General features: G+C 39.3%; 1 protein-coding gene across 1 annotated transcript in view; it reads left to right on the forward strand.

Moving 5' to 3' along the window:
* Positions 1 to 23253, forward strand: part of PPP6R2 (protein phosphatase 6 regulatory subunit 2) — a 97587-nt gene extending 74334 nt beyond the window's left edge. The window contains exons 23-26 of the mRNA XM_063448359.1: positions 826 to 1030; positions 4752 to 4769; positions 21659 to 21814; positions 22313 to 23253. Of these exons, the coding sequence (XP_063304429.1) occupies positions 826 to 1030; positions 4752 to 4769; positions 21659 to 21814; positions 22313 to 22364 (431 nt within the window). The 3' untranslated portion in view covers positions 22365 to 23253. The remainder of the gene's footprint in view (positions 1 to 825; positions 1031 to 4751; positions 4770 to 21658; positions 21815 to 22312) is intronic.
* The last annotated feature ends 274 nt before the right edge of the window (positions 23254 to 23527 follow it).

Below are 23527 nucleotides of genomic sequence, written 5' to 3' on the forward strand. Positions count from 1 at the left end.
CACCAACTTCACAACCCCTGCCAGAGACAACAAGCCCACGACAGGCTTAATGAAAGTCAGGGGACTTTAGCCACCATACCCCCAGACTCCATCCTGGCTGGGAACTGGAAGAACACCAAATGGGGGGACCACTGCCTTACTACAACTAACACAGACTCGGATGAGGGCTGGAGATGGAGATATACCACACGCTCAGAACGCAGCAGGGCTGCCCCAGATAAATCCCGCAACCAACCCCGAGCAGGGCCCAGACAGGGAATCGGGTGAAGAACCTCATAGCAAAGGACAGCTGGACTAATGGATGCCGACCGCAAGCTACCACAGCCGATGACTAATAAATATAAAACTGGACATTAACAATAGAGAATGTTTAGCTTTCACCAAGTCTATATCATCTTTCCTTCCCTACCTGCACCTGCATAGTTCAGCATTTAGACATGAATATATAGCCTGACAGGAGTGAATTTTTTTTACTTTAATAAGCATTAATGTGACCATAGCTCATGATTTATTATGTTCCGTAAAGATAGGTTTACGTTAAGCGACTTACAAAATAATATAAAAAATGAGCCATTGATAACATGGAAATGTAACTAACGGTGATATCGCTATATTAATACTACTCTGTGAAAATTCTTGCATTTCCCTTTCTTTATTCTGTACCCTTTAATAAAAGAAAGATTGACAAAATATTCTGATTGATTTAGTCAATCCAGTACATAAAATGTATGCCTTTAGTCTTGTTCAGTGTAGCTTAGTGAGTTTATAGTTAATATGCTGTGGAATGTAATGCATTATGATCTGAGTGGTTGTGCTTTCACTCAGTCAGTGCCACGTCTCCTTGTGCATGGAACGTATGTGTGGCCAGGAAGGCTCCAATTGTTGGTTCAGACAGTGGTTCCTCTGGAGGTTCAGACAGCGAGGAAGAGGAGAAAACAAACATTGTCACTGAAACCATTAGCACAGGAGCTGGACATGAGACCATACGACTCACAATGGACACCAAAAACGAGAAGGCCACATTTAGCAGGTGAGTCAAGAGATGGTTATTCTTTATCAATAAGAGCTAATTTTAAGCAGATTTTAAAAAGACAGCTACATTAGAGGGTGGCTCATAAAATAGGTCCACAACTACTGAACCACTGGGATCTGTTCACTGTTCAGGTGTCCAAATTCAAAATTTCATTCAAAAGTTTGATATGTTAAACTGAGGTAGCTACTTGCAAAATGCAAGTGTTTTTAGTTCAGCCATATTTGCACTTCCATTCAGCTGCCATTTAGTTAGAATTGGTTGTATAAAAGATTGTGATTTGAGCTATACACAAAGAGCCGTTTTGTAACTGAATCTCCTACACTCGTCTGGTCCAGGAGACCAGATAACACGAAAATGGTCACATTCTAACTGGAATGGCAATTCTCATATTTATTAAAGCCAAATCTGATTGGAATTCGGTTGTTCTGGCCAGATTTGCATTGTTCTCCTAAAATGGATTCTCTGTCTGGATTAAAATCCATGCTTATGCATCCGAACCATATACAAAGCGTAGACTTAAAACATCATTTGGAACCGAATGCATGCAGCAGGATGCACATGTGCAAATTGTCATTCACTTGCTTTTTGCAAGTAAATGTTCATTTGAACTACTATTTGCCCACTAACTCCTACTCAGGCATTGGGTAGGGAACTGTATAGTAAATATTGGGGGGGTGAACAGACTATTTTCCCCCCTTATGCCTTCCACCAGTGACCAGAGTGTGAGGGCTATGGAAAAAAACAAAACGAAAGGTGTAGGTAAGAAATGGGGGGGGACAACATCTAATTTGTTAATTAAAGGGAAAGACGCATATATGTTTCTAATGCATATAGTTTAATCTTTGCCAAAAAAAAAAAAAGTATTCTAAGCCCCCAAATCATACCTTTCATTAGCTGCAAAATTGTTGTTATATTCCACATGAGCTGTTGAGCAAATGGTTGCCTCACCATACCATTATAGCAAATGTATATTTTAACTATGGATATACCTAGTATCGGTTACGCAGATTATTAGAGCTTATATTCAGCATATTGAACTTGTAATTTACCGATAACTTACTCACCTCTCTGTCACCACACTCTGTCTTTTGCATCCGGCAATTCTAGCCGCCAGCTAATGAAGTGCTTTGTCGTGACATGACCCCTTACTGCGAGTCCCTGCTTGCGAAGCTCAGCTGAAGGCAGGGGCGTGAGCTAGTAAATACTCTATTGTAATGTAGTGGGTTGGCTGAGAGTGATATGAGTGTGATTGCTGTCGACATGTTCAGTTAATGCCAGATTTGTGTAGAAATTGTGTTTACTTTTTCAAAATTTTAAATGTACAGCATATCGGCATCAGACTGAAAATAGACTGATAATCTGCATTGGCTCTATAAAAATATCGTCATTCCACAATTTTAACATGCACCACACACCAGCTGCAGCCAGGATCAGGAGCATGATTGGAGTTGTAGTCTAGCAGAGGCAGGGCACATCATCTACTCAATGTGTGGCTTCTGATTTTTTTTTTTTTGTATTATTATTTTTTTTTTTAAACCTCTGCATCTAAGAAGGGAGCAGGTGGCACAAATCAGTACCTTATTTACTTTATTGGGAGTTAAAGAGTTAATTTTCCTAAGTGCCAAGCTGCAGGAGCATTGACATGCTCCTGTCCAAGAAATTTTTAGCTAGCATGCTATTCTGATACTAGACTCCAAATTTGCACAGAATGGATATTGCCATCCAGGAAGAGATTATTACAGGTGGCTGATTGATGGCAAAGAAAGGCTTATTTACACACACAAAAAATTTATTTATCTAAAAAAGAAAAGTAAGTTGAAGTGGTTATGGTGCTTAGTGTCCCTTTAAGGTCTGTGAACACATCTCAACCAAAATGCATTCTGTTACATTGAGGACAGTGTGACACAATGAAGTATGTTCAACAATGGTTATAACCACTGGATTGGTTCCCAAAATTGTGTCTTTGTGCCCTTTTGTTGGGTTTCCACTGGTTGAAACAGACAAACATTATTAGTTGGACCCTAAATATTTGCCCAACATGTATTGTTCAGCACCACTGCCTTTTCCACCACACATGAAAAAGTTTAATGAAGATGAATTTCTTCATAGAGGTGCCTGTTCTAATTTTATAAATTTATACCGTATATACTCGAGTATAAGCCGACCCGAATATAAGCCGAGGCCCCTAATTTTACCCCAAAAAACTGGGAAAACTAATTGACTCGAGTATAAGACTAGGGTGGGAAATGCAGCAGCTACTGGTAAATTTCTTAATAAAATTAGATCCTAAAAAAATTATGTTAATTGAATATTTATTTACAGTGTGTGTATATAATGAATGCAGTGTGTGTGTATGAATGCAGTGTGTGTGTGTGTATGAGTGCAGTGTGTGTGTGTGATGCAGAGCCTTGGTGGGGGGTGGGCATTTTTATTATTATTTGTTTCATTATTATAATTGTAATATTTTTTTTATTATATTATTTTTTTATTTATTATTTTTTTTTTATTTTTAATATTATTTTATTATTTTTTTATTTTCGTCCCCCCTCCCTGCTTGATACATGGCAGAGAGGGGGGCTCTCACTCCCTGGTGGTCCAGTGGCATTGGCAGTTCAGTGGGAGGGGGCTGTCAGAGAGCGCTTACCTCTCTTGCAGCTCCTGTCAGCTCCCTTCTCCTCCGCGCTGGTCCGTTCAGCACCTCTGTCAGCTTACACTGTAAGTCTCGCGAGAGCCGCACTATGACCCCGCGGCTCTCGCAAAACTTACACTGGGAGCTGACAGAGGTGCTGAACGGACCGGCGCGGAGGAGAAGGGAGCTGACAGGAGCTGCAGGAGAGGTAAGCGTTTGCTGCCAGCCCCCAGTCTGTATTATGGCAATATAAATTGCCATAATACAGACAATTGACTCGAGTAAAAGCCGAGTTGGGGTTTTTCAGCACAAAAAATGTGCTGAAAAACTCGGCTTGTACTCGAGTATATACGGTAAATCTAGAATGGGTCTCCAAAATTCGTATTTATCAAATGATAGGAAATTGTGGTATAAAATATTGAGTTAACCCTAATGTTTTTTTTTTCTGGTGCATGCCCATTAGCTGCTGTGGTAGGTCAGTTTATAAGTGCTCAAAATATAGCGCCTGTTCGAATTCAGGGTTGTAAGATTTATTCCTGTTCAAGTCAACATAGCCTTTCATCCTTTCAAGATTAATGCATGCGTTGAGTCGGGTAACAGCAATATCTATTAAAAAGCTGACAATTTGTTTAAAGTCTAAGTGTGTTCTGAAACCCTTTAAAATAGTTCACTGCTACTAGCATTTATTGCACTCTGATCTTTTACCTGAATTTTTAATAGGAATGGTATCTGCTCATTCTTGCGTAATTAGACGGTAATTGTACAATTCATGAAGTTCTAATATTTTTATTCAAGACTAGTGGAGCTTTGTACATGTAGATTGATGCAGTTGCAACTACATATTTTGGGGGGAGCAAGCACTAACAGGATGTAATATATTTGCTCTTTTTTTATTTAATTTTCTTAAACCGCATGTTTAGTAGTTTACATATTTATTCTTCTGAATACGTATTCTGTCTGTTCTAACAAACGTTGGGAACAGATTAATAATTAAAATTTTCATGTAAGTATCTTACTGTACAACCTGACTGTCTGCCTTCTTTTTCCTCTACCTCTATCTCTCTCCCATCTCTCTCCCATTCTGCTCAGAGTCTTTACACCTGCTGGGTATGTACAGCATGCCACCAGAGGACCTAAGCGCTGCAAACACCTAAGGGAATAGGGAGAGTTTCATCTTGTGCAAGTAACACCACCAGTAACACATCAATTTCAGTACATGCCTTTAGTTCTTTGTAGAATGAGCAATATATATTGATTAGAGCCACAACTACATAATATGCTGCTTGTTCTTGCAGTTGTGCAGCAAAGCCTACATGCCTATCACAGTGCTTCGCTTAGCCAAATGGTTTACCCCTGATATCTTTCCTTAACACAAAGCAAAACAAGTTTTCCTTTCGATTCTAACAATGTTATTCACTAAAATTTGAATTGTTTAAAATGTAAAGTGCATTTCAAATTTTAAGCTTCAATAGCAGAATTGGGAAATTTTTCCAAAATCTAGGTTTGAAGTTGGCCTATTTTGGCCTAAGATTTGTGATTCTTTTTGAATTCCCAACAATTCACCCTTCCTTGTAAGCCGCTTCCTTCTAATCCACTGATAGAGTAGTTCCACTATACATAACAAAACTGTTGTTTCTCCTGTCTAAATTGAGGGTATGTTCATACTTGAATTGACTCACGGTCAGTACCAAGGCTCAGAATTTTAAGTCCTATGATACTTGCCAGGTCAAAAAGGTAGTCAACACTGAAAAACTATTCCTAATACGTGACATCTATAAATGAACATGGCAAGAACATGAAGAGCGGTCCTCCTTTAATGTGGACTCTGATCTAAATGTTAGTCACAGTAAAGTTAGCATACCAGAATGGACCAAATACATTAACATTATCATAAGCTTAACTTTTTTTTTTAAGGTCTTGCTCATCTTCGTTTGTGAAGAGGATAAAGGAAGTGCATGCTTCTCACCATTTAAAGTTTTCTGAAACTTGAGTAGCATCGTCCTGAGTAAAACCTGATATTTTGTACAAGTTGAAGCTTTTCAAAATTGAGTTGGGTACTAAATGGGTAGTTTCTGGGCAGAAGAATACGTTGTTTCTCTGTCGCTCAGTGTAGAAGCAAATGCTGAAATTAAATTTTCTTTTAGTTACATTTTCAGGGGGGAAAAAAAGTAAATATGGAACCAATCTCAAATATCCCAAACATATTGAATTAGGTAGCTCCATATAGCTTTCATTTTTTTTTTTTTTTTTTTAAAGGGAAGAAAAGGTTTGCTTTGTTACTTTGGTTTACTATTTATTATAATTTAGCAATAATAAACATCTGAGGATGTGCTGTGGTTGCCCCCACTTCTTTGTTAACAGCTTATTCTGTCAGCTTTTTTTGATTCCATTCTCACTGGTTTTTCCCATTTCCAAATTTAATTTACACCTCCAGCAGCAACATTAAATATCTCTGTTCATTCTGAAATGCTGCACATTCAGACTCCAAGCACCATGATCACTCTAAATCACTGAAGTGGTCATAGTGTTGGAGAGAGCTAGCACAAATATTTTAATCTCTGCAAGTGATTATAGTTGTGTCTGTGATATTCCTTTTTCTCTTTATGTTCCATCTTTTGTTGACATCCTTCTTTCCATCTCACATTTACACAGCCTCACCCAGTGTCATGCACGCTTTTCTTCATGTGGTGCTTAAAATACTAGTGGTGCATATCCTGTATAAATAAGTAAATCAATTTCTAGGCATATACACACTCATGTGTGTGTACTTTGTGCTCTCTTTATCACTGAAATTAGGATTCCATGTCTACACCAGCATGTAGATGAGTGATTAATATCTAAAAGAGTATTGTCCCTGAGATTCTCCCTTCTCCCTGCAGGTGTTCGGAGTGTGTTGGATATTTTGGGGTGGAATGGCTACTTGCTTTGCATGTCCTACGCATTTCACAATCACTGCATTGCATGGAGGAAATGGAAAACACTAGCCTTGAATTTAAAGAGTAACTAAACTGTTCTACACTAATCATTTAATAGGGTAATATTGTATCCTTTCACAAAGGTTAACATTTTTAATGAATAAGTAATATATTTTTTTCTTTCTTTCTTTCTTACTGTAGTAGTAAATAAAATTAAAACCACTCAAGGTGCAATATAATGACAGTCAAAGTGAACCGGTATTTACCCTTCCACGTTTAGGTATAACAAAAAGATTCCTCTTTTTCCTCAATCAATATAAACAAAACAAAGATATACCTAAAATACAAAATATTAAGAGACAACTCATAGGGTAGTATTGTAAAAAAAAAATTACTTTAAAATTTCCCCCATTTTCAAGGTAGCACTCATAGATTTCTTGTAAATTAAGGCTTAATAAATTGTAGATTTCAGGTATTCAGCGTAGTTGGGATATTCAGAAGAATCTAACCACAAGGACCGAGATTGGGTACTTACAGGACTTAATTGATGGCCTTTTTTATCCATTTAAAGCTTTTTATCCATTTAAATTGTTTTGATATTTTAGCTTACAGTGTTGCACTATATTTTTTATTTTTTCTTTACATGAGTCTTCTGATTATCCCAACTTCTCTGAATACCTGAAATCTACACTTTATTAACAAGCATTAATTTACAAGAAATCTGTGAAAATTGGGGATTTTTAAGTGTTTTATACAATACTACTCTATGAGTTGTCTCTTAATATTTTGTATTTTAGGTACCGTATATACTCGAGTATAAGCCGACCCGAATATAAGCCGAGGCCCCTAATTTTATCCCAAAAAACTGGGAAAACTTATTGACTCGAGTATAAGACTAGGGTGGGAAATGCAGCAGCTACTGGTAAATTTCTAAATAAAATTAGATCCTAAAAAAAATATATTAATTGAATATTTATTTACAGTGTGTGTATAATGAATGCAGTGTGTGCGTATGTGTGTGTGTATGAGTGCAGCGTGTGTGTATGAGTGCAGTGTGTGTATGAGTGCAGTGTGTGTGTGCATGAATGCAGTGTGTGTGTGCATGAATGCAGTGTGTGAATGCAGTGTGTGCAGGGCCGGTGCAAGGATATTTGCCGCCGTAGGCAAAACATTTTTTGCCGCCCCCTCCCCCCCCCATATGTCCTGACTTCCCCTCCTCCTCCCTCAGTGGTCCTTACCTCCCCACCCCCGTGTTCCTTCACTCCCCCCCCCCCCCAGTGGTCCTGACTCACCCCTCCCCTAGTGGTCCTTACCCTCCCCTCCCCTAGTGGTCCTTACTTCCCCCTCCCCTCTCATAGTGGTCCTTATCCCTCCTTATACCCCCCATCCCTCCCATAGTGGTCCTTATACCCCCCTCCCTCCAATAGTGGTCCTTATCCCCCCCCTCCCTCCCATAGTGGTCCTTATCCCCCCCTCCCTCCCATAGTGGTCCTTATACCCCCCTCCCTCCCATAGTGGTCCTTATACCCCCCCTCCCTCCCATAGTGGTCCTTATCCCCCCCTCCCTCCCATAGTGGTCCTTACCCCCCCCCCCTCCCTCCCATAGTGGTCCTTATACCCCCCCTCCCTCCCATAGCGGTCCTTATACCCCCCCTCCCTCCCATAGCGGTCCTTATACCCCCCTCCCTCCCATAGTAGTCCTTAACCCACCCCCCCCCCCTCCCATAGTGGTCCTTATACCCCTTATTTAATTTATATATTTTTTTTCGTCCCCCCTCCCTGCTTGATACATGGCAGGGAGGGGGGCTCCTTCCCTGGTGGTCCAGTGTCATTGGCAGTTCAGTGGGGGGGAGAAGGGGGCTGGCAGAGCTGTACTTACCTTTCCTGCAGCTCCTGTCAGCTCTCTCCTCCTCCGCGCCGTCCGGGCAGCTCCCTCTGTCAGCTCACACTGTAAGTCTCGCGAGAGCCGCGGCTCTCGCGAGACTTACACTGGGAGCTGACCGAGGTGCTGAACGGAGGAGGAGAGAGCTGACAGGAGCTGCAGGAAAGGTAAGTACAGCTCTGCCAGCCCCCCTCTCCCCCCAGTCTGTATTATGGCAATGCAAATTGCCATAATACAGACCTTGACTCGAGTATAAGCCGAGTTGGGGTTTTTCAGCCCAAAAAATGGGCTGAAAAACTCGGCTTATACTCGAGTATATACGGTATATCTTTGTTTTGTTTTTATTAGTGGTAGTACTAGATTCTAGTTTGTTGATATATGTTCCAGAATATTTAGCTGGGTTATATGAGACATTATTGATAAATTAAAAACCCACCTGTACACATCCTACTTGTTGACACAAGCTTTGGGTTTTATATGGGCTGCTGAATTCATGTTGGTAGAAAACCATTCTGCTTTACACAATCTATGCTGTCATTTTCTACATCACATTCCTGTCTTTGATTAATATAGAAAATAAAGCAGTTGTACGTTTGTGCACTTTTGCGGCATTCATTCAAATTGCTGAAACCATCCACTCATACTAGGCAGATTTCTGAGATAATTTGTTTTAAAGTTTGTGGTTGTAATATGTTCATGTAAAGCACTGGAGTGCTCTCATTCTCTCCCACTAATAGAGGGTTACTGCACAGCATGGACTTGTATTTTATATGATCATAGCAAGATTGCAAACAGGTAGATTGCCCTAAAATGTACTCTTCCCATGCTCACACAGATGTGGTTTGTATTTTTTGTAAGTGCCCAGGCATATTATAAACATCTGTGGCACAATCAAGTATGCTTTACTATTCTAAAGAGCAGACATGTATACTTTGTACTTCTCGTATGTACACATGTGCGTTTTTACATTTTTACTGCTACTTTAAATACTTCATACTCACCATTAGCACGCTGGTGCACATATCTTTTCTACTAAAGACATACAAATGCTCTCACTAATATTGTTCTTGCACACGTACAGGTATTCTTTGAATTTTTCTTGCCATTTTAGTGATGCCTTAAAATTCACACTCTTGTTATGCAGGACTAGTTTGCATTTCTATAGACACTTGCATATTGTGGAGTTCTGTTGCACTCAGATATTGTTTCTTCTGCACATGATTGTACACTTTACATTTCTTTTTACATGTTTCAATTCCCTTGCCTCTTCTGGTGTAATTTATCATGTCATGATCCCAGAGTTGTCCTACTGAAAATGCAAAGAAAATGTAAAAAAATGCTCTCACATATTTGCTGGTGCTACAGCTGTCTGTTTTATTAATATAGATATGTTTGTGCATTGTCCTTAGCACAATTAAATAGTTTATTTATGCTGCTCATTATCACTTAATATAACATTACAAACACATACACCTATGGTGTAGTGCTTATATAGTGTGGCTTGCTTAAAGGACCACTATAGGCACCCAGACCACTTCAGCTTAATGAAGGGGTCTGGGTGTCAGGTCCAGCTAGGTTTATAACCCTTTTCTTTTTTTTTTTTTATAAACATAGCAGTTTCAGTGAAACTGCTATGTTTATAATCGGGTTAACCCAGCCTCTAGTGGCTGTCTCATTGACAGCCGCTAGAGGGCTTCCTCGCTTCTCACTGTGATTTTCACAGTGAGAAGACGCCAGCGTCCATAGGAAAGCATTGTGCATGCTTTCCTATGGACTGGCTGAATGTGAGCTCGGCTCTTGCTGCGCATGCGCATTCAGCCGGTAAGAAGAGGGAGGAGAGGAGGAGGAGAGCTTCCCGCCCGGCGCTGGAGAAAGAGGTAAGTTTAACCCCTTCCTCCCCCTAGAGCCCGTCGGGAGGGGGTCCCTGAGGTTGGGGGCACCCTCAGGGCACTATAGTGCCAGGAAACAGAGTATGTTTTCCTGGCACTATAGTGGTCCTTTAAAGACTCGTCACTCATCTAGGTTTCCATAAAACTTTATTTGTTTAGAGTTATAGCTATTAATTTTACACACAATACCCAACACTTTCAAGTACCAAATGGATTTTATAGCACAAATAATGCGGTGCATGAATCCTTAGGTTGGTATGGTTGAGAACTTTCTAAATATAAATATCGAATTGCCATAATGTCAGAGTTAATTTTGGCACATGCAGGTCTGGGAGGGGCATATTGTGTATCTTGGTGATGAGATGCATAAAAATCAGTGAACAAGCAGCTCCAACAGGTTGTTGTATGTCTGCTACTTTTCAGGGGCTGAAAAAACACATGCCAACATATGACTTTTACTCTATTGAGTCAATTCTTAATGAGACAGTCTGTTGTTCTTCGGTAAGGGGGACGTGGCCACATTATGAAGTGTTCGGAAGACAAAAAAAAATCCCCTATATTTCAATCAACAACAAAAAATGTGTCTGTTGGTTGCATAAGTATTCAACACACCCCCTCCCATTCGGAGTTCTAAAATACTCTAGCATGGCTTTGGATTTATTTTTCAGGCCATCATTCTTTTGTATGGTGAGCTTCTGCCCCATTCTCATATGTTACAGACTTAATCTTTACGCTAGAACTGCTGTGTATTTAACTTAATCTTTCTTGACCTCAGCCGTTTTTTCAAGTTCATGTCAATGTATAGCATCCCCACAACATGCTATCATTACCTCTATGCTTCATTGTGAGAGCAAAGTTATCAGGTTTATGATCAGTATCTCACAACAAAAGTAACCTGAGGACCTTTTACACATACGGTATATATAATGTGTCTTCTATATACCTTTTGGCAAACTCCAAATTGGATATTGTGACTGTAGTCACCATCACTTTGGACAAAAGGCGCACACTTTACGTAGGTCCCCAGATAGGTGCAGGGTGTGTATTATGTATTGGTGTGTTAATTATATACTTTCCTCTTCTCTTGTCTTATCATTTTCCCAGCAGGACGTTGTCCCATTATTCCAGGAACATGTCCAGACCAGTTCAGAGTGGCTGTCATGACACTCCCTTAAATCCCCCATGTGGTTACTTTCCCAAGTCCATACTGCTATGGGGTACCACTGTAACCCTGTTGCATGTAAAGGAAATTGTGGAGGCATAAATAGATGTGCTGTTTTCAATAAAGGTTGTTGTTGTTTTTAAACTTCACCAAGCGTTATCTGGTGTTCATGTCCTGATGAAAGCTCTGTGCTGGAGCTGAACCGTTGACTGGAACTGTAAGAATAAAGAAGAACTAACCTGTCTTTTTTTTTTTTTACCAAATCCTGGAGTGCCGGTATTCTTTTTCATTATATATATATATATATATATATATATATATATATATAAATAAATAAAAATATACGTGAGACTGTAGATGTAGCCTGTAGATGTAAGGATCCCCTTACCTTACCTGCCTTTGATGCTGCAGAGGATATCTTACTTCTGTTTCAGGTGTGTAAAGATATTCCCACAGTAACACTTCAATACGGAGGCCAAATTATCTAGGCCCTGCAAACTCCATTCGGCGCTTTTGCAAGTCAGGAGATCTACCTCAGGAGGTAGGCCAACTGTGGGCATTCAACACATTTCTGAGATCTGCGTCTGCTCAACACAGTTCCCGCAGTTTTGCGAACAGTTTTCAGCAAACAGTAATTACATGCAGACGGCCTCGTTTGGCCTCTTCTGTGTTAATTTGCATACAATATTTGTCAGCATTGCATGCCTATCTATAGAAGGTTTTTCAGCCCTCGTTCGCCCACTCCTTTCTGTGCATTTGACCTCGTTCGCCCACTCCATATGTTCACTTTTTGCGGATCTGTACAGCTCCACTGATGTTATATTTAGTTCAGTTCTAATTCAGATGTAATATGCATGGAGATAGTTTACTTGTGTTGGTTCGGCATAGGAAGTTATGTATAAGCACCCTATTAAATTATACCGGCACGGGGTATGGTAGAATTCCTATATATAATATTTCTTCATATGTATTCATTTAGGTACTCCCTACCCCTATTGAAATTCATCTAAACTCGCTGCTAGTTACACTTTCCTCCGAGGTATGTGCTTACTAACTATGGCTTCACATACCTCGAATCAAAAACATTCGCTCCATATTTATTAAGTAAGGTGAGCTGGCTACATGGGTTCAGTAAGGGCCCAATAGAATAATACATTCTTTGGCTTCTCCGACTTAGCTCAGTGGTCCCGTGAGGACAACTCTTTTCTCAAACACGGAGGTAACTTCATCTATTGACCCATTTCATAGTTAATGCCTCGTAATCCTTTTATTCAGAGACTCGCCAGTCACAACCAATCTATCTTGACAGACACTTGGTAATTGTCACGGAGTGGCCAACACTCCACCACTACATTCATGGCTCAAACGCCCCACTGCACAATTTCATAGTTAGAGCCTCTCTCGCTGCTCGAGAATTAGTAGGGCCTCACTCGGCACCATCTAGTAATATAAGTTCGCCAATTTGACTAGTTAACCTGCCAGTTCACACAATATCTTAAAAAGACGGAGTAATCGCTACTCATTACATGCTGCCCCAATTTACATTTCTTAGCATTTTTAAAGGAATCTGGTCAAAGCGATTACTTTTCTCTCCGGCCAGACAAAGAGATTAATCTGGCCCCAGTTCCATGAGGTTGTGGATTATCCGAAAAATAATAGCAGAATTAAAACGCAAGAGCATAGCCTATCCAGCCACAGCAAGGAAATCATAGCTATTCAGGCTGATGAGATCACAAACTGACACATCAACACGAGGGCCCAGTGATGAAGGATCTGTCCAACGCAAATCTGGCAGATTTCCATGCTGTGATTTCGTCAGTAGCAGCATCCATCAAGACTATAACAACAGACTAGAGACTCTGGAATCTGTCAACCTAGCTGAACCATGTTCAGCTCTAGATTTGCCACCGCCTCTTTACCAGTGCTATACATTGGCAGTATCTAGTCAAGCTTCAGCCCTTATTGGCCATCTAATCACTTCTGCTTACCTAGTCCCATTAAATATAAGAAAGGACACCTTAGAGGGGAAAGATGTAAATTTAGTGTCCCTACTTATAGCATCCCAAGACATTGTTGACAATAAATCTTATACAATTGAGGACCTCTACGTGGTAATGAAACCAGGAACCCCAGGTTAAACAAGAAATTAACTATCCCTGAATTTGCACTGGCCTTCGGTTTATGTAGAGATGTAATTTGCTATCATTTTCCCACAGTAGGGAAGAGTTACATTTATACCTCCACAAACTGGTAGACCCAGGGTAGAATTTGGTATTTGTCTTTTTTGATAATCATATGTCTTTTTCAGCCAAAGCAGTGGCTGTGTTGGCCTAGTTCCACATTAAAACCGATTGGGGCCAACTAGATAGAGAACTTTTTTGGAGGCAATTCGTTAGCTTTTGCATTTTTTTTTTTACTTCATCAATGATTCCATTAACCTGTGTCCCAGCGAAGTCATCCTTCCCTAAACCAGTCAAGAATCAACAGCTCAATCGTTCACACCAGAACAAAGCGAAATAAAGGATATGTTAGGCAGACCCATTCTGTTTCTTTGAAAAGCACAGTTGTGGGTTCAGCACCTGCAGACTTTTACATGTATTCTCCTTGTGTTTTAAGGCCCATGCCAAAACAATGTGCTCTAGCTGCTTATTTCCAAAACGTGACTATCCTCTGTAAATATTGAAACGCTAAGCCTTTGCTTAGCAAATCACCCATCACCTCACTAGTTAGAATTTCTAACTTCATGGTTTTCAACCAGGTTTCACACAGGTTTAATATCTCTACCCACAGGTACCATTGTGCCAACCCACATTCCGCCACCAAAGATCCACAATCCGTAAACTTGCTACTAACTAAAGAAGTAGAGCAAGGTTTCATGATCATTCTGACCCCCCTTTTTTGTTTTCCGCTTAAATTGGTTTAAAACACTATTTAATTCTATCTTACCAATATACATCATCATATGCTTACATCATTTCCCAACATTAACCCCTTCAGGACGGAGTCAATAGTGCACGTTCTGATCAAAACAAAATGTAAACAAAAACTGGAATTTGCGCTATATGTCTGTTCAACCGTAGTTCCCCTCTTTCAAATTATATGCACCCACACTTATTATATATCATTTTGTTCAGGAGAAACAGGGCTTTAATCTATCATTAACTATTCATATATGGAACATAATTTATTATGAATAAAATAAAAAAAAGGATGAGAAAATAAGGTTTTTTTTTTAAATTTGTATTTCCGTCTGCCATTTTAGCTGTGAATGTCATAATACTGTTAGGTTTTACTGCAAAAAAATGCGCATATTTGTAATCAGCGATGTCTCACGAGTACAACAGTACCCCCCATTAACAGGTTTTATGGTGTTTTGGAAAGTTACAGGGTCAAATATAGAACGTTCCATTTTCAAATTGAAATTTTCCAGATTAGTAATGTTACCTTTGAGACGGTGTGGTAGCCCAGGAAAGAGAATTACCCCCATAATGGCATACCATTTGAAAAATTAGACAAGCCAAGGTATTGAAAGTGGGGTATGTTTAGTCTTTTTTAGTAGCCACTTAGTCACAAACACTGGCCAAAATTAGCATTCATATTTGTTTTTGTGTGAAAAAAGCAAAAAACTAATATTTGGCCAGTGTTTGTGACTAAGTGGCTACTAAGAAAGACTGGACATACCCCACTTGCAATACCTCGGGTTGTCTACTTTTGCAAATGGTATGCCATCATGGGGGTAATTCTCATTCCTGGGCTACCATACGCTCTCAAAGGCAACATAACCAATCTGGCAAATTTCAATGTGAAAAAAATGAAATGCAAGCCTTACATGTGACTCTCTAACTTTCCAAAACACCATAAAACCTGTACATGGGGGGTACTGTTATTCTCGGGAGACTTCACTAAACACAAATATTAGTGTTTTAAAACCGTAAAACATATTACAACAATAATATAGACCATAAAAGTGCCGTTCGCTTGTAAAAAATGCGAAAAACTTCACTTTTACTTAAAATATCATTGTTGTAATACAATTTACCAGTTTGAAACACTAATATTTGAGTTCAGTGAAGTCTCCCGAGTAAAACAGTACCCCCTATGTACAGGTTTTATGGTGTCTTGGAGAGTTACAGGGTCAAATATAGTGCTTGCGAATTAAATTCTCTGCACTTTCTCCCTGTGTTGTCAGGCATGTCAATCAAATTTTAATTAATCAAATCACATAATTACGTTAAAAGATTATTTAAATATACACGTAGAATTTTAATATATATGAGTTTATACGTATTTAAATTCTACGTGTATACTAATGTAATCTTTTCTGTAATTATATGTATTTATCTATATATATATATTTGCGGTTATTTGTATTTTATACAACGATAGATATATATAGAATGTCATTCTAAGTGTATTTTGTTACCGATATATATATATTAATAACAAAATACAGTTAGAATGAAATTACATATGCCTATATAATTTATATTAAATTTTGTTTCAATATTTTATTTATTTATTTTATTATTTTATTTATTTATTATTTTAATTATACGTATTTATATATAATATATATATGTACATCTATTATATATAATATATATACATATTATATATATATGTAACGTCATTCTAAGTGTATTTTTATATTAATTTATATACTTATATTAATATTAAAATACACGTTGCATGACGTTACATATATATAATATGTATATATATTATATATATAATATATATACATATTATATATATATTAAAATATATTTAATTTATTTTTAAACATGTTTATTTTATTTTTTTTACACCTCCTACCAGCAGGGGGACTGTCTGATATTTCAAACAGTCCCCCTGCTGGCAGATCCATAGCCAGCTATAGGGGGCCATGTGATCGCTCTTTGAGAGCGATCACATGGCCCCCGGGGGCCTCATTTGCCGGAGGGGGGCTGCCTGGGCTCTCAGGCAGCCCCCCAGAAGAGGATCGCGGCGGAGGTGAGTAGTTGCTGGCTCCTGGGGGCTTAAACCGTTACGGCGTTCCATGCCGCCGCAACGGCTTTAAAGCCCATTTAAAGCGCGACGGCATGGAACGCCGTAACGGCGTTAAGGGGTTAAAGAAAAAGTGTATTTAATCTCAGTGTTTTGAAAAGAATAAAAAAAAAACCCAACGTTACACAAACAACAATATTACTTCCTATTGATAGTTCCAAATTCTTATCAATCTGGACAGCGCTCCATTTGAACAACATCCCAATGTTGTCATAAAAGCCGCTACGTACTTTTTATACTTTTTGCCCTCTTTTTACAGGTTTAACAACTCTTTGGTTTCAGCACACCACAAGCAACTCTTTCAATATAATTACAGCATTATTACTGTTCTAATGGCTTATGTTACCCGACCACAAATAGAAAGACAGGAGCCTTTGGTTGTTGAGGGGTTATGCAGCCTATATAACCTGGATCCCCTCCCCTTACCTGCTGTTGATGCTTTAAAATAGCCCTCCCTCCTTTCCCTTTTATATAAAATACTGACAACTAGGTGGCCCTCTTTACAGGACTTACCACTCGCCGCTTTTGGCACAACACAACCGACCTTTTCAATATAATTATGCTGTTATTACCGTTCTATTGGCTTATGTTACCTGACCACAAATCTAAATCAATCTATCGATCACACAAAAACCACATGCACTTAAAAAAAAAACTGAGCTTTGACGTTTCTGTTGTTTTGTTTTTTTTAAATAAAAACATCTAATTTAAGCAGAAATAATGGGGGTTTAGTTACAGTATATGATCATACATTGCATAAGCCTGCCACAACATCAATGTACCCCATATTTGGCAGGTCCTAACAATGTAACATCTGCTGTGATGAGATTAAAGGACCACTATAGTGCCATCAAAACAAACTCGTTTTCCTGGCACTTTAGTGCCCTGAAGGTGCCCACACCCTCAGGGTCCCACTCCCGCCGGGCTGAAGGGGGAGGGGGTTAAATACTCACCTTTCTCCAGCGCAAGAGCTGCGCGCGCATTCAGCCAGTCTCATAGGAAAGCATTCTCAATGAAAATCACAGTGAGCTGTCAATGAGGCAGTCACTAGAGGCTGGATTAACCCATATGTAAACATAGCAGTTTCTCTGAAACTGCTGTATTTACAGCAGGCAGGGTTAATCCTAGATGGACCTGGCACCCAGACCACTGCATTGAGCTGAAGTGGTCTTGGTGCCTATAGTGGTCCTTTAACCCAATTACTGGGGGGAGGGGGGATTACATCTACAGCTCTCTGCAGTACAAGGTTAAATAGGGCCCTGGAAAGAAGCACCTGTGACAGGGAGGGGTTCAAAACCAAGTAGTTGGCCTATACTTCCAAATATATATAAACCCTGTGGATGAGTAAGTGCGCTGGATCTATGACTTGGCCTCAGCAGCACCCCATTTATGTATGTTCATGTGAGTGTAGCCCTCTGTCTCCATATATAAATATATAACAACCCTGATTGGTGCTTCTCCAGAACTTTTTCTTGGAGTTATTTTCATAACTCCTTGGTCTGCATGATGCTTTTTGTCTATCTGCTCTCAACACTATCCGTGGCTTTACTGAAGAGGATTTATTTATTTTGACATGCGACATTTGCATATAGGTGAACTAATTATGTGAATGTGAAGGCAACTAGTTGTACAGAGTGTATGCAGAGGTTTCAAAACAATAGGTCTGAATACGTATGCAACCAACCTTGTTATTCCCCACATAATTAACTTTTGTGTCACTGTAAGAAATATGTTACACCATCAAAGTGTTAGGTATGCTGTGTTAATTAAAAGTTAATAATTCCAATAAAATATATTTTAAAGGGTTACTTCTAGCACAATGACCACTTCAGTGATTTTAAGGGTTTGTGGTGTCTGGAGTCTTTATATGCAGCGGTTTGCTATGAATTGCTGCACATACAGTGTTTAAGCTGGAGGTGTAACTCCACCTCCTACAGAATCACTAGCCAACCCGTAACAAGCGTTCCGGTGGCTAATGTTAATTCTGTACATGTTTGTCATCTGTAATCAGCACTCACAGCACAGAGAGCCAATGGAGGCATGTGCCTCCCATGTCCACCCTTTAGCCCACCTCCCTGACATCCATCCCCCTCCCTGGGAGTTACATCACCAGTGGAGGATCAGGCTACAGAGATACATAGTCTCAGCACTTGGTCAAGGTGAGTTTTGGCTATTTTATTTTTTCCAGGGTTTATTGGGAGAGAGGGGGCTAGGAAAGGAAAGATTAATCTGACCAAAAATAGTGTTTTCTTAAAATACTGTTTTTCTGTTGGAGTAACCCTTTCATTTTTATTTCAGCTTACACTACAACATGTAGAAGTGTCCAATGGGGATACATATTTATGAAAGGCATAGATATGTGTTGCACTTTCCTGCTTATACATAAAATGATACGATTGAATGTTCCACTGCTTTAAAAAAAAAAAATTACTTTGCCTAAATCATCCTCAAATGCATTGAATACATAAGTGATGTATTCAATGAAAATATTGATCTACTTCCCATACCTCATTCCAGCGCCGGAAATTTCTGATCTTCATGGGTGTTATTCTTCGTCCAATACCCACCTCCAGTCCGCCCACACTTATTCTGCAGTCTTCTGTGGTTTGCCCTGCTTTGAAATACTTTGCCCCAAAACAGGCATATCTCATCCATGACGCAGAGATACTGGCCTTGTTGCCAGGGTGCTGGCATCTGAAAGAGGTGATGCCACATCACTCCATTTTTATACTACCTTACCAGTACTAGTAGCGCTGGCTAGCTAGATACCATAGCAACCACAGTGCATGCGCTGTGGTGGCTATGGGTGGAGAGCAGAATTGCCTGAAGGTGGTCTCTTTTGTTTTCATTTAACAATAAATTCTTCAGCATTGAAAGGTGGGAGAAAAACATATTTAAATAGGAACAAGTAAAAAAGCTTCAGTTGCAAAACAAAACACTGTCCTGCCCTGATGCACAAATAGGATGGAAAGGTAATTAGGGCTTAACCCAGCTGAATGTATCAATAAAAACTAATGAAGGCAAGTCTCACGAAGAGACCGGACTTAGAAACAACTACCACCCATATAGTGTAATTTCTAACGGTAATGGTAAGATAAATAACTGTATTCTGAGTCTATATAAAACAAAACAAAAGAACAAGATTAGAAAAAACTCCACCCAATACAAATAAAGTGCACCTATTATAATGTGCAAAGTTATAAAGTGTATGTGTTGCATCAAAAGGGATACCAGTTAGACAAAGGACATTATTATGCAGTAAAACATATCTCTCAAGATGTAAAATAATGCCTCAATTAATACTACATCTTATGACTAACTCTCCTTGTAAGCTTGTAACAAGAAAAGTATACTGTGTAAAGAGAGAAAATATATTGCTACTGTAACTTAAAAAGGAACTACATTGTATTCAATTCACCCTTATTAGATATTTAACCCCTTAAGGACACATGACATGTGTGACATGTCATGATTCCCTTTTATTCCTGAAGTTTGGTCCTTAAGGGGTTAAACAGATACGTAGGTAGGCTAAAGCACGTTTATATGAAGTTTGCAAAGATAATTAAATTGAACTTGTTGATCTAAAGGATTTTTATAGAACCAAATATTTTAGACCCTGGGGAAGTCCTTCTACCTAGACCCAGAAAATAAAAAATAGAGAATGGAGATAAGAAACCTCCACTCACAGTAATGATCCGACCCAAATAGAACTGCTCCCTGTAAACAATAACTTTATCAGAAGCTACTTTGTTTAGGATGATTCGAATAATTGATGTAATTAGAATATGTCAAAAGTTTAAAGGGTCCCTAAACATGATTAACAGAGAGTTAGAGCACAGAGTGAGAAATAGATGCATAAAATTCAGAAGAGGTCGTACAAAGCAAAACAGCAAGTCGTAGTAAGCACCAAGTTATCGTGGTAACTAATAGATAGTGATGTCCCGAACAGTTTGCTGGGAATCGTTGGCAGTCGCCCGCCCCCTATTCGTCATGGAGGTGGGAGGGAGGGTCTGCTCCTGATTGGCTGGAATGTGTCTGCTGACTGTGAGTTACAGGGTCAAAGTTTACTCAATGATGACGAATAGGGGGCGGACACGCTATGTTCGCTGGCGAACGGTTCCCATCACTACTAATAGACCTACAGAAACTGGTGGTATGGATGTAGCTGTCCAACACCCACAGCTTTGGCTTGTCTATGAGGAAATAAGGCAACCAACAGGCGCCATAAACATTTGGTAATCCTGCATTCGGAATGTGCACCGAAATTCCCCAAATTTTTTAATTGTTTCTTCGCCGCATACACTCTAGGACTGCTTTGCAATTGCTGCTGCATCCCATATATCACCTGCTGGAGTGAGGTGAGTTGTTGAGTTCAGTTACAATAAGTTTTCTGTAAGACCCCAAGATTTTCTAGGACTGCAATCTGCTGTTGTAGAAGGTAAGTCTATATCCTCAGCCCCAAGGAGCAAATCATGAGCCGATAAATTAAAGCAGGCCGTCTTGGGCCCAAACATGTGCACGTCACAGCAACTCTCCTATGTTCATGCCCATCCGTGATTTCTGTGGTTTTTCTTTCTTGGTCCTGCCACCCACAGTCTAACTGCAGACTCCGGAATCTTATAATGCTCCCCAAATCAGGGTTATAGAGCAATAACTAAAGGTAATAATTTTGCCTTGTATCAGAGCTCTCCGTATTTGTCCATCTGCTTCAGCTGCTTGACTCCACTTGTCACTGTTTATGCATACATTGTTTCTATTAACACATATATGCACTATTGACAAGCACACTCTGTTATGTCTGTTTATGTATATTAAGGTATACATAAACAATGAGTGCACATAATTAAAAGCACATTAATTAGTACTGAAAGCACACTGATGATTATTGTAGAGGATTTCTTTGGCACGCACTTAAAGTATTGTACATTAGCGTGTTAGCTTGTATGAGTAATTAATGCATCTTATACATGACTGTTCACATATTGCACACATGTTTTGTCATACACAAAGTGGTAAAGTGCACCCTGGCAAACCCATGTAACTTTCATTGTGAGTATGTTGCAATGAGAAAAACTTAGCATGAAATTCTTCCTTTATTGCAGCCCCGATGGCCTTGTCCTTGATCAGCTGAATATCAAAGACACAAGATCTGCAAAAGAACTTCATTCCTGTAACACCAGCGATGAGGCTCAGACCCAAGAACAGGGTGAAGCTTCCCAGTCTGCCACAAACACACAATGCACGTGCAGGGACAAGAGGCAAGTACCAAGTAGATGTAAGGCCAGTATTTGAAGATGCAACATGTTACATTTGTTAGAAACCAGACATTTTTGCATTTCATTTGCATAGAGATATAAATATCTGCTAGTGTGTGGGATGCACATGCATAAATTTCCATTCCCTAGAACATATTAGATCTTTTGGTTAAAAATATGTGTTCAAGTAAATTACATTCTTCAGACAATCAACCAGGCCAAGTCATCCACCAATCCACTCACTTAAATACTCTTAATCGTTTATAACCTTCAACAATTTAATCAAACTGAGGCGAAACACCATACATCCTTCAAACCAAATGAAATGTTAGCTGCATTTGGGAATAAAGAATGATTATATATTTGAGCTATTGATACGAAAGCAGAAGATAGACATTTTCCTGCATCTTAAATGACAATCATATGGGGATGATAGAGCAGTGCTTGAGTATTGTATGTGTTGACTAGCTTTAGTAATACACTATTTTAACATTTTTACAGCCGTGGAGATCTTACCCTGACTCCTGAAACCACGCTAAATGGGCCTGCGTGACACTGCTGGAATTAGGAGCCACTCCTAGTCTGAGGCCGGACCTCTTACTCCCAGGGAACTGTGCACTAATGCAGCCATGTCTCATTCTTTTAAAGACTTTTATGTGAGTAAAACTGAGAGCATGCTGCAAGGAAGAAAGGAAACAGGGGGATATTAACGTGGACAGATTAGCATTGGACATTTTACTGACAATTTGGAAATGTAGCACTGGATCTGTGTTTCGGAGCAATTTCCCCCTGGATGCTCTGTAACGGATTACTGCCCATTAATAAGTAGCTTCTTCCATGTGATTCTGCTTCACCCCCTCCTTCTTGCTACATATGATGCACAGATCATCTTGAACAATGGATGCGGGTGCAAAAGCTTCCTTTGCAACAAACACTTCCTTTTTGTTTTAGCAATAATCTTTCACATTTTGTGGCAGTTACCCTGTCATGCTTCAGCCTGCTTGCATATATGTTTTTTTCCTATCCGTGCACAGCAGGCACAATGTGCAACAGCATCCGTTAGCATGTCTGACATAGAGAGTTGACTGGTGTATCTCTGTGCACTTTAAACTCTTACCTTTCAGGCGCATTTTTTAGTGAAATATAATACCCCCTTTTCCTCTTCATGTTAAAGAGAAGATCAGAGATTGCAAAATACTAAACACCTTATAAGGTAAAGTATAAATGTATAATCCATCATTAATGATATAGATGGCGTAACGTGTCAGTCAGGTCCATCTCGTGCAGCAAAACATTGCAAGAACATCATATCATAAGGCCTTCAGTACCTTTCTACCTAGGAAACAAATTAGTAGAGAGCTCTATCTATTTAAAATTTTATTTGTTTTACATTTTAATTCAAACTGCTGGAAAACTCTCAGGGTTTTATTCACTAATACAGTTTATTGCATTTGCTATGTAAAAATTGTTAGATATTCTGAACATCTTGAACGGATCTCAGCCAGATAGCCAAGACATTTAGGTTGGGACCCCATTGAATTGAACAGGAACATAGCTCAGGAGCTGCTGTTTAGAAAACCTTGCTGAATTTGAAATTAAAGCAAAAACGAGCAAATAATATGAGAACAGGCAAATACTAATATTAGCTCGCTTTTTGGATAGTTCCTGCTCAGGTCTTTTTGCTCAGATGCATCATTGCAGAGAGAAACTATGTCA

The sequence above is a fragment of the Pelobates fuscus genome, chromosome 3 (genome assembly GCF_036172605.1).
Source record: "Pelobates fuscus isolate aPelFus1 chromosome 3, aPelFus1.pri, whole genome shotgun sequence".
Lineage (NCBI taxonomy): Eukaryota > Metazoa > Chordata > Amphibia > Anura > Pelobatidae > Pelobates > Pelobates fuscus.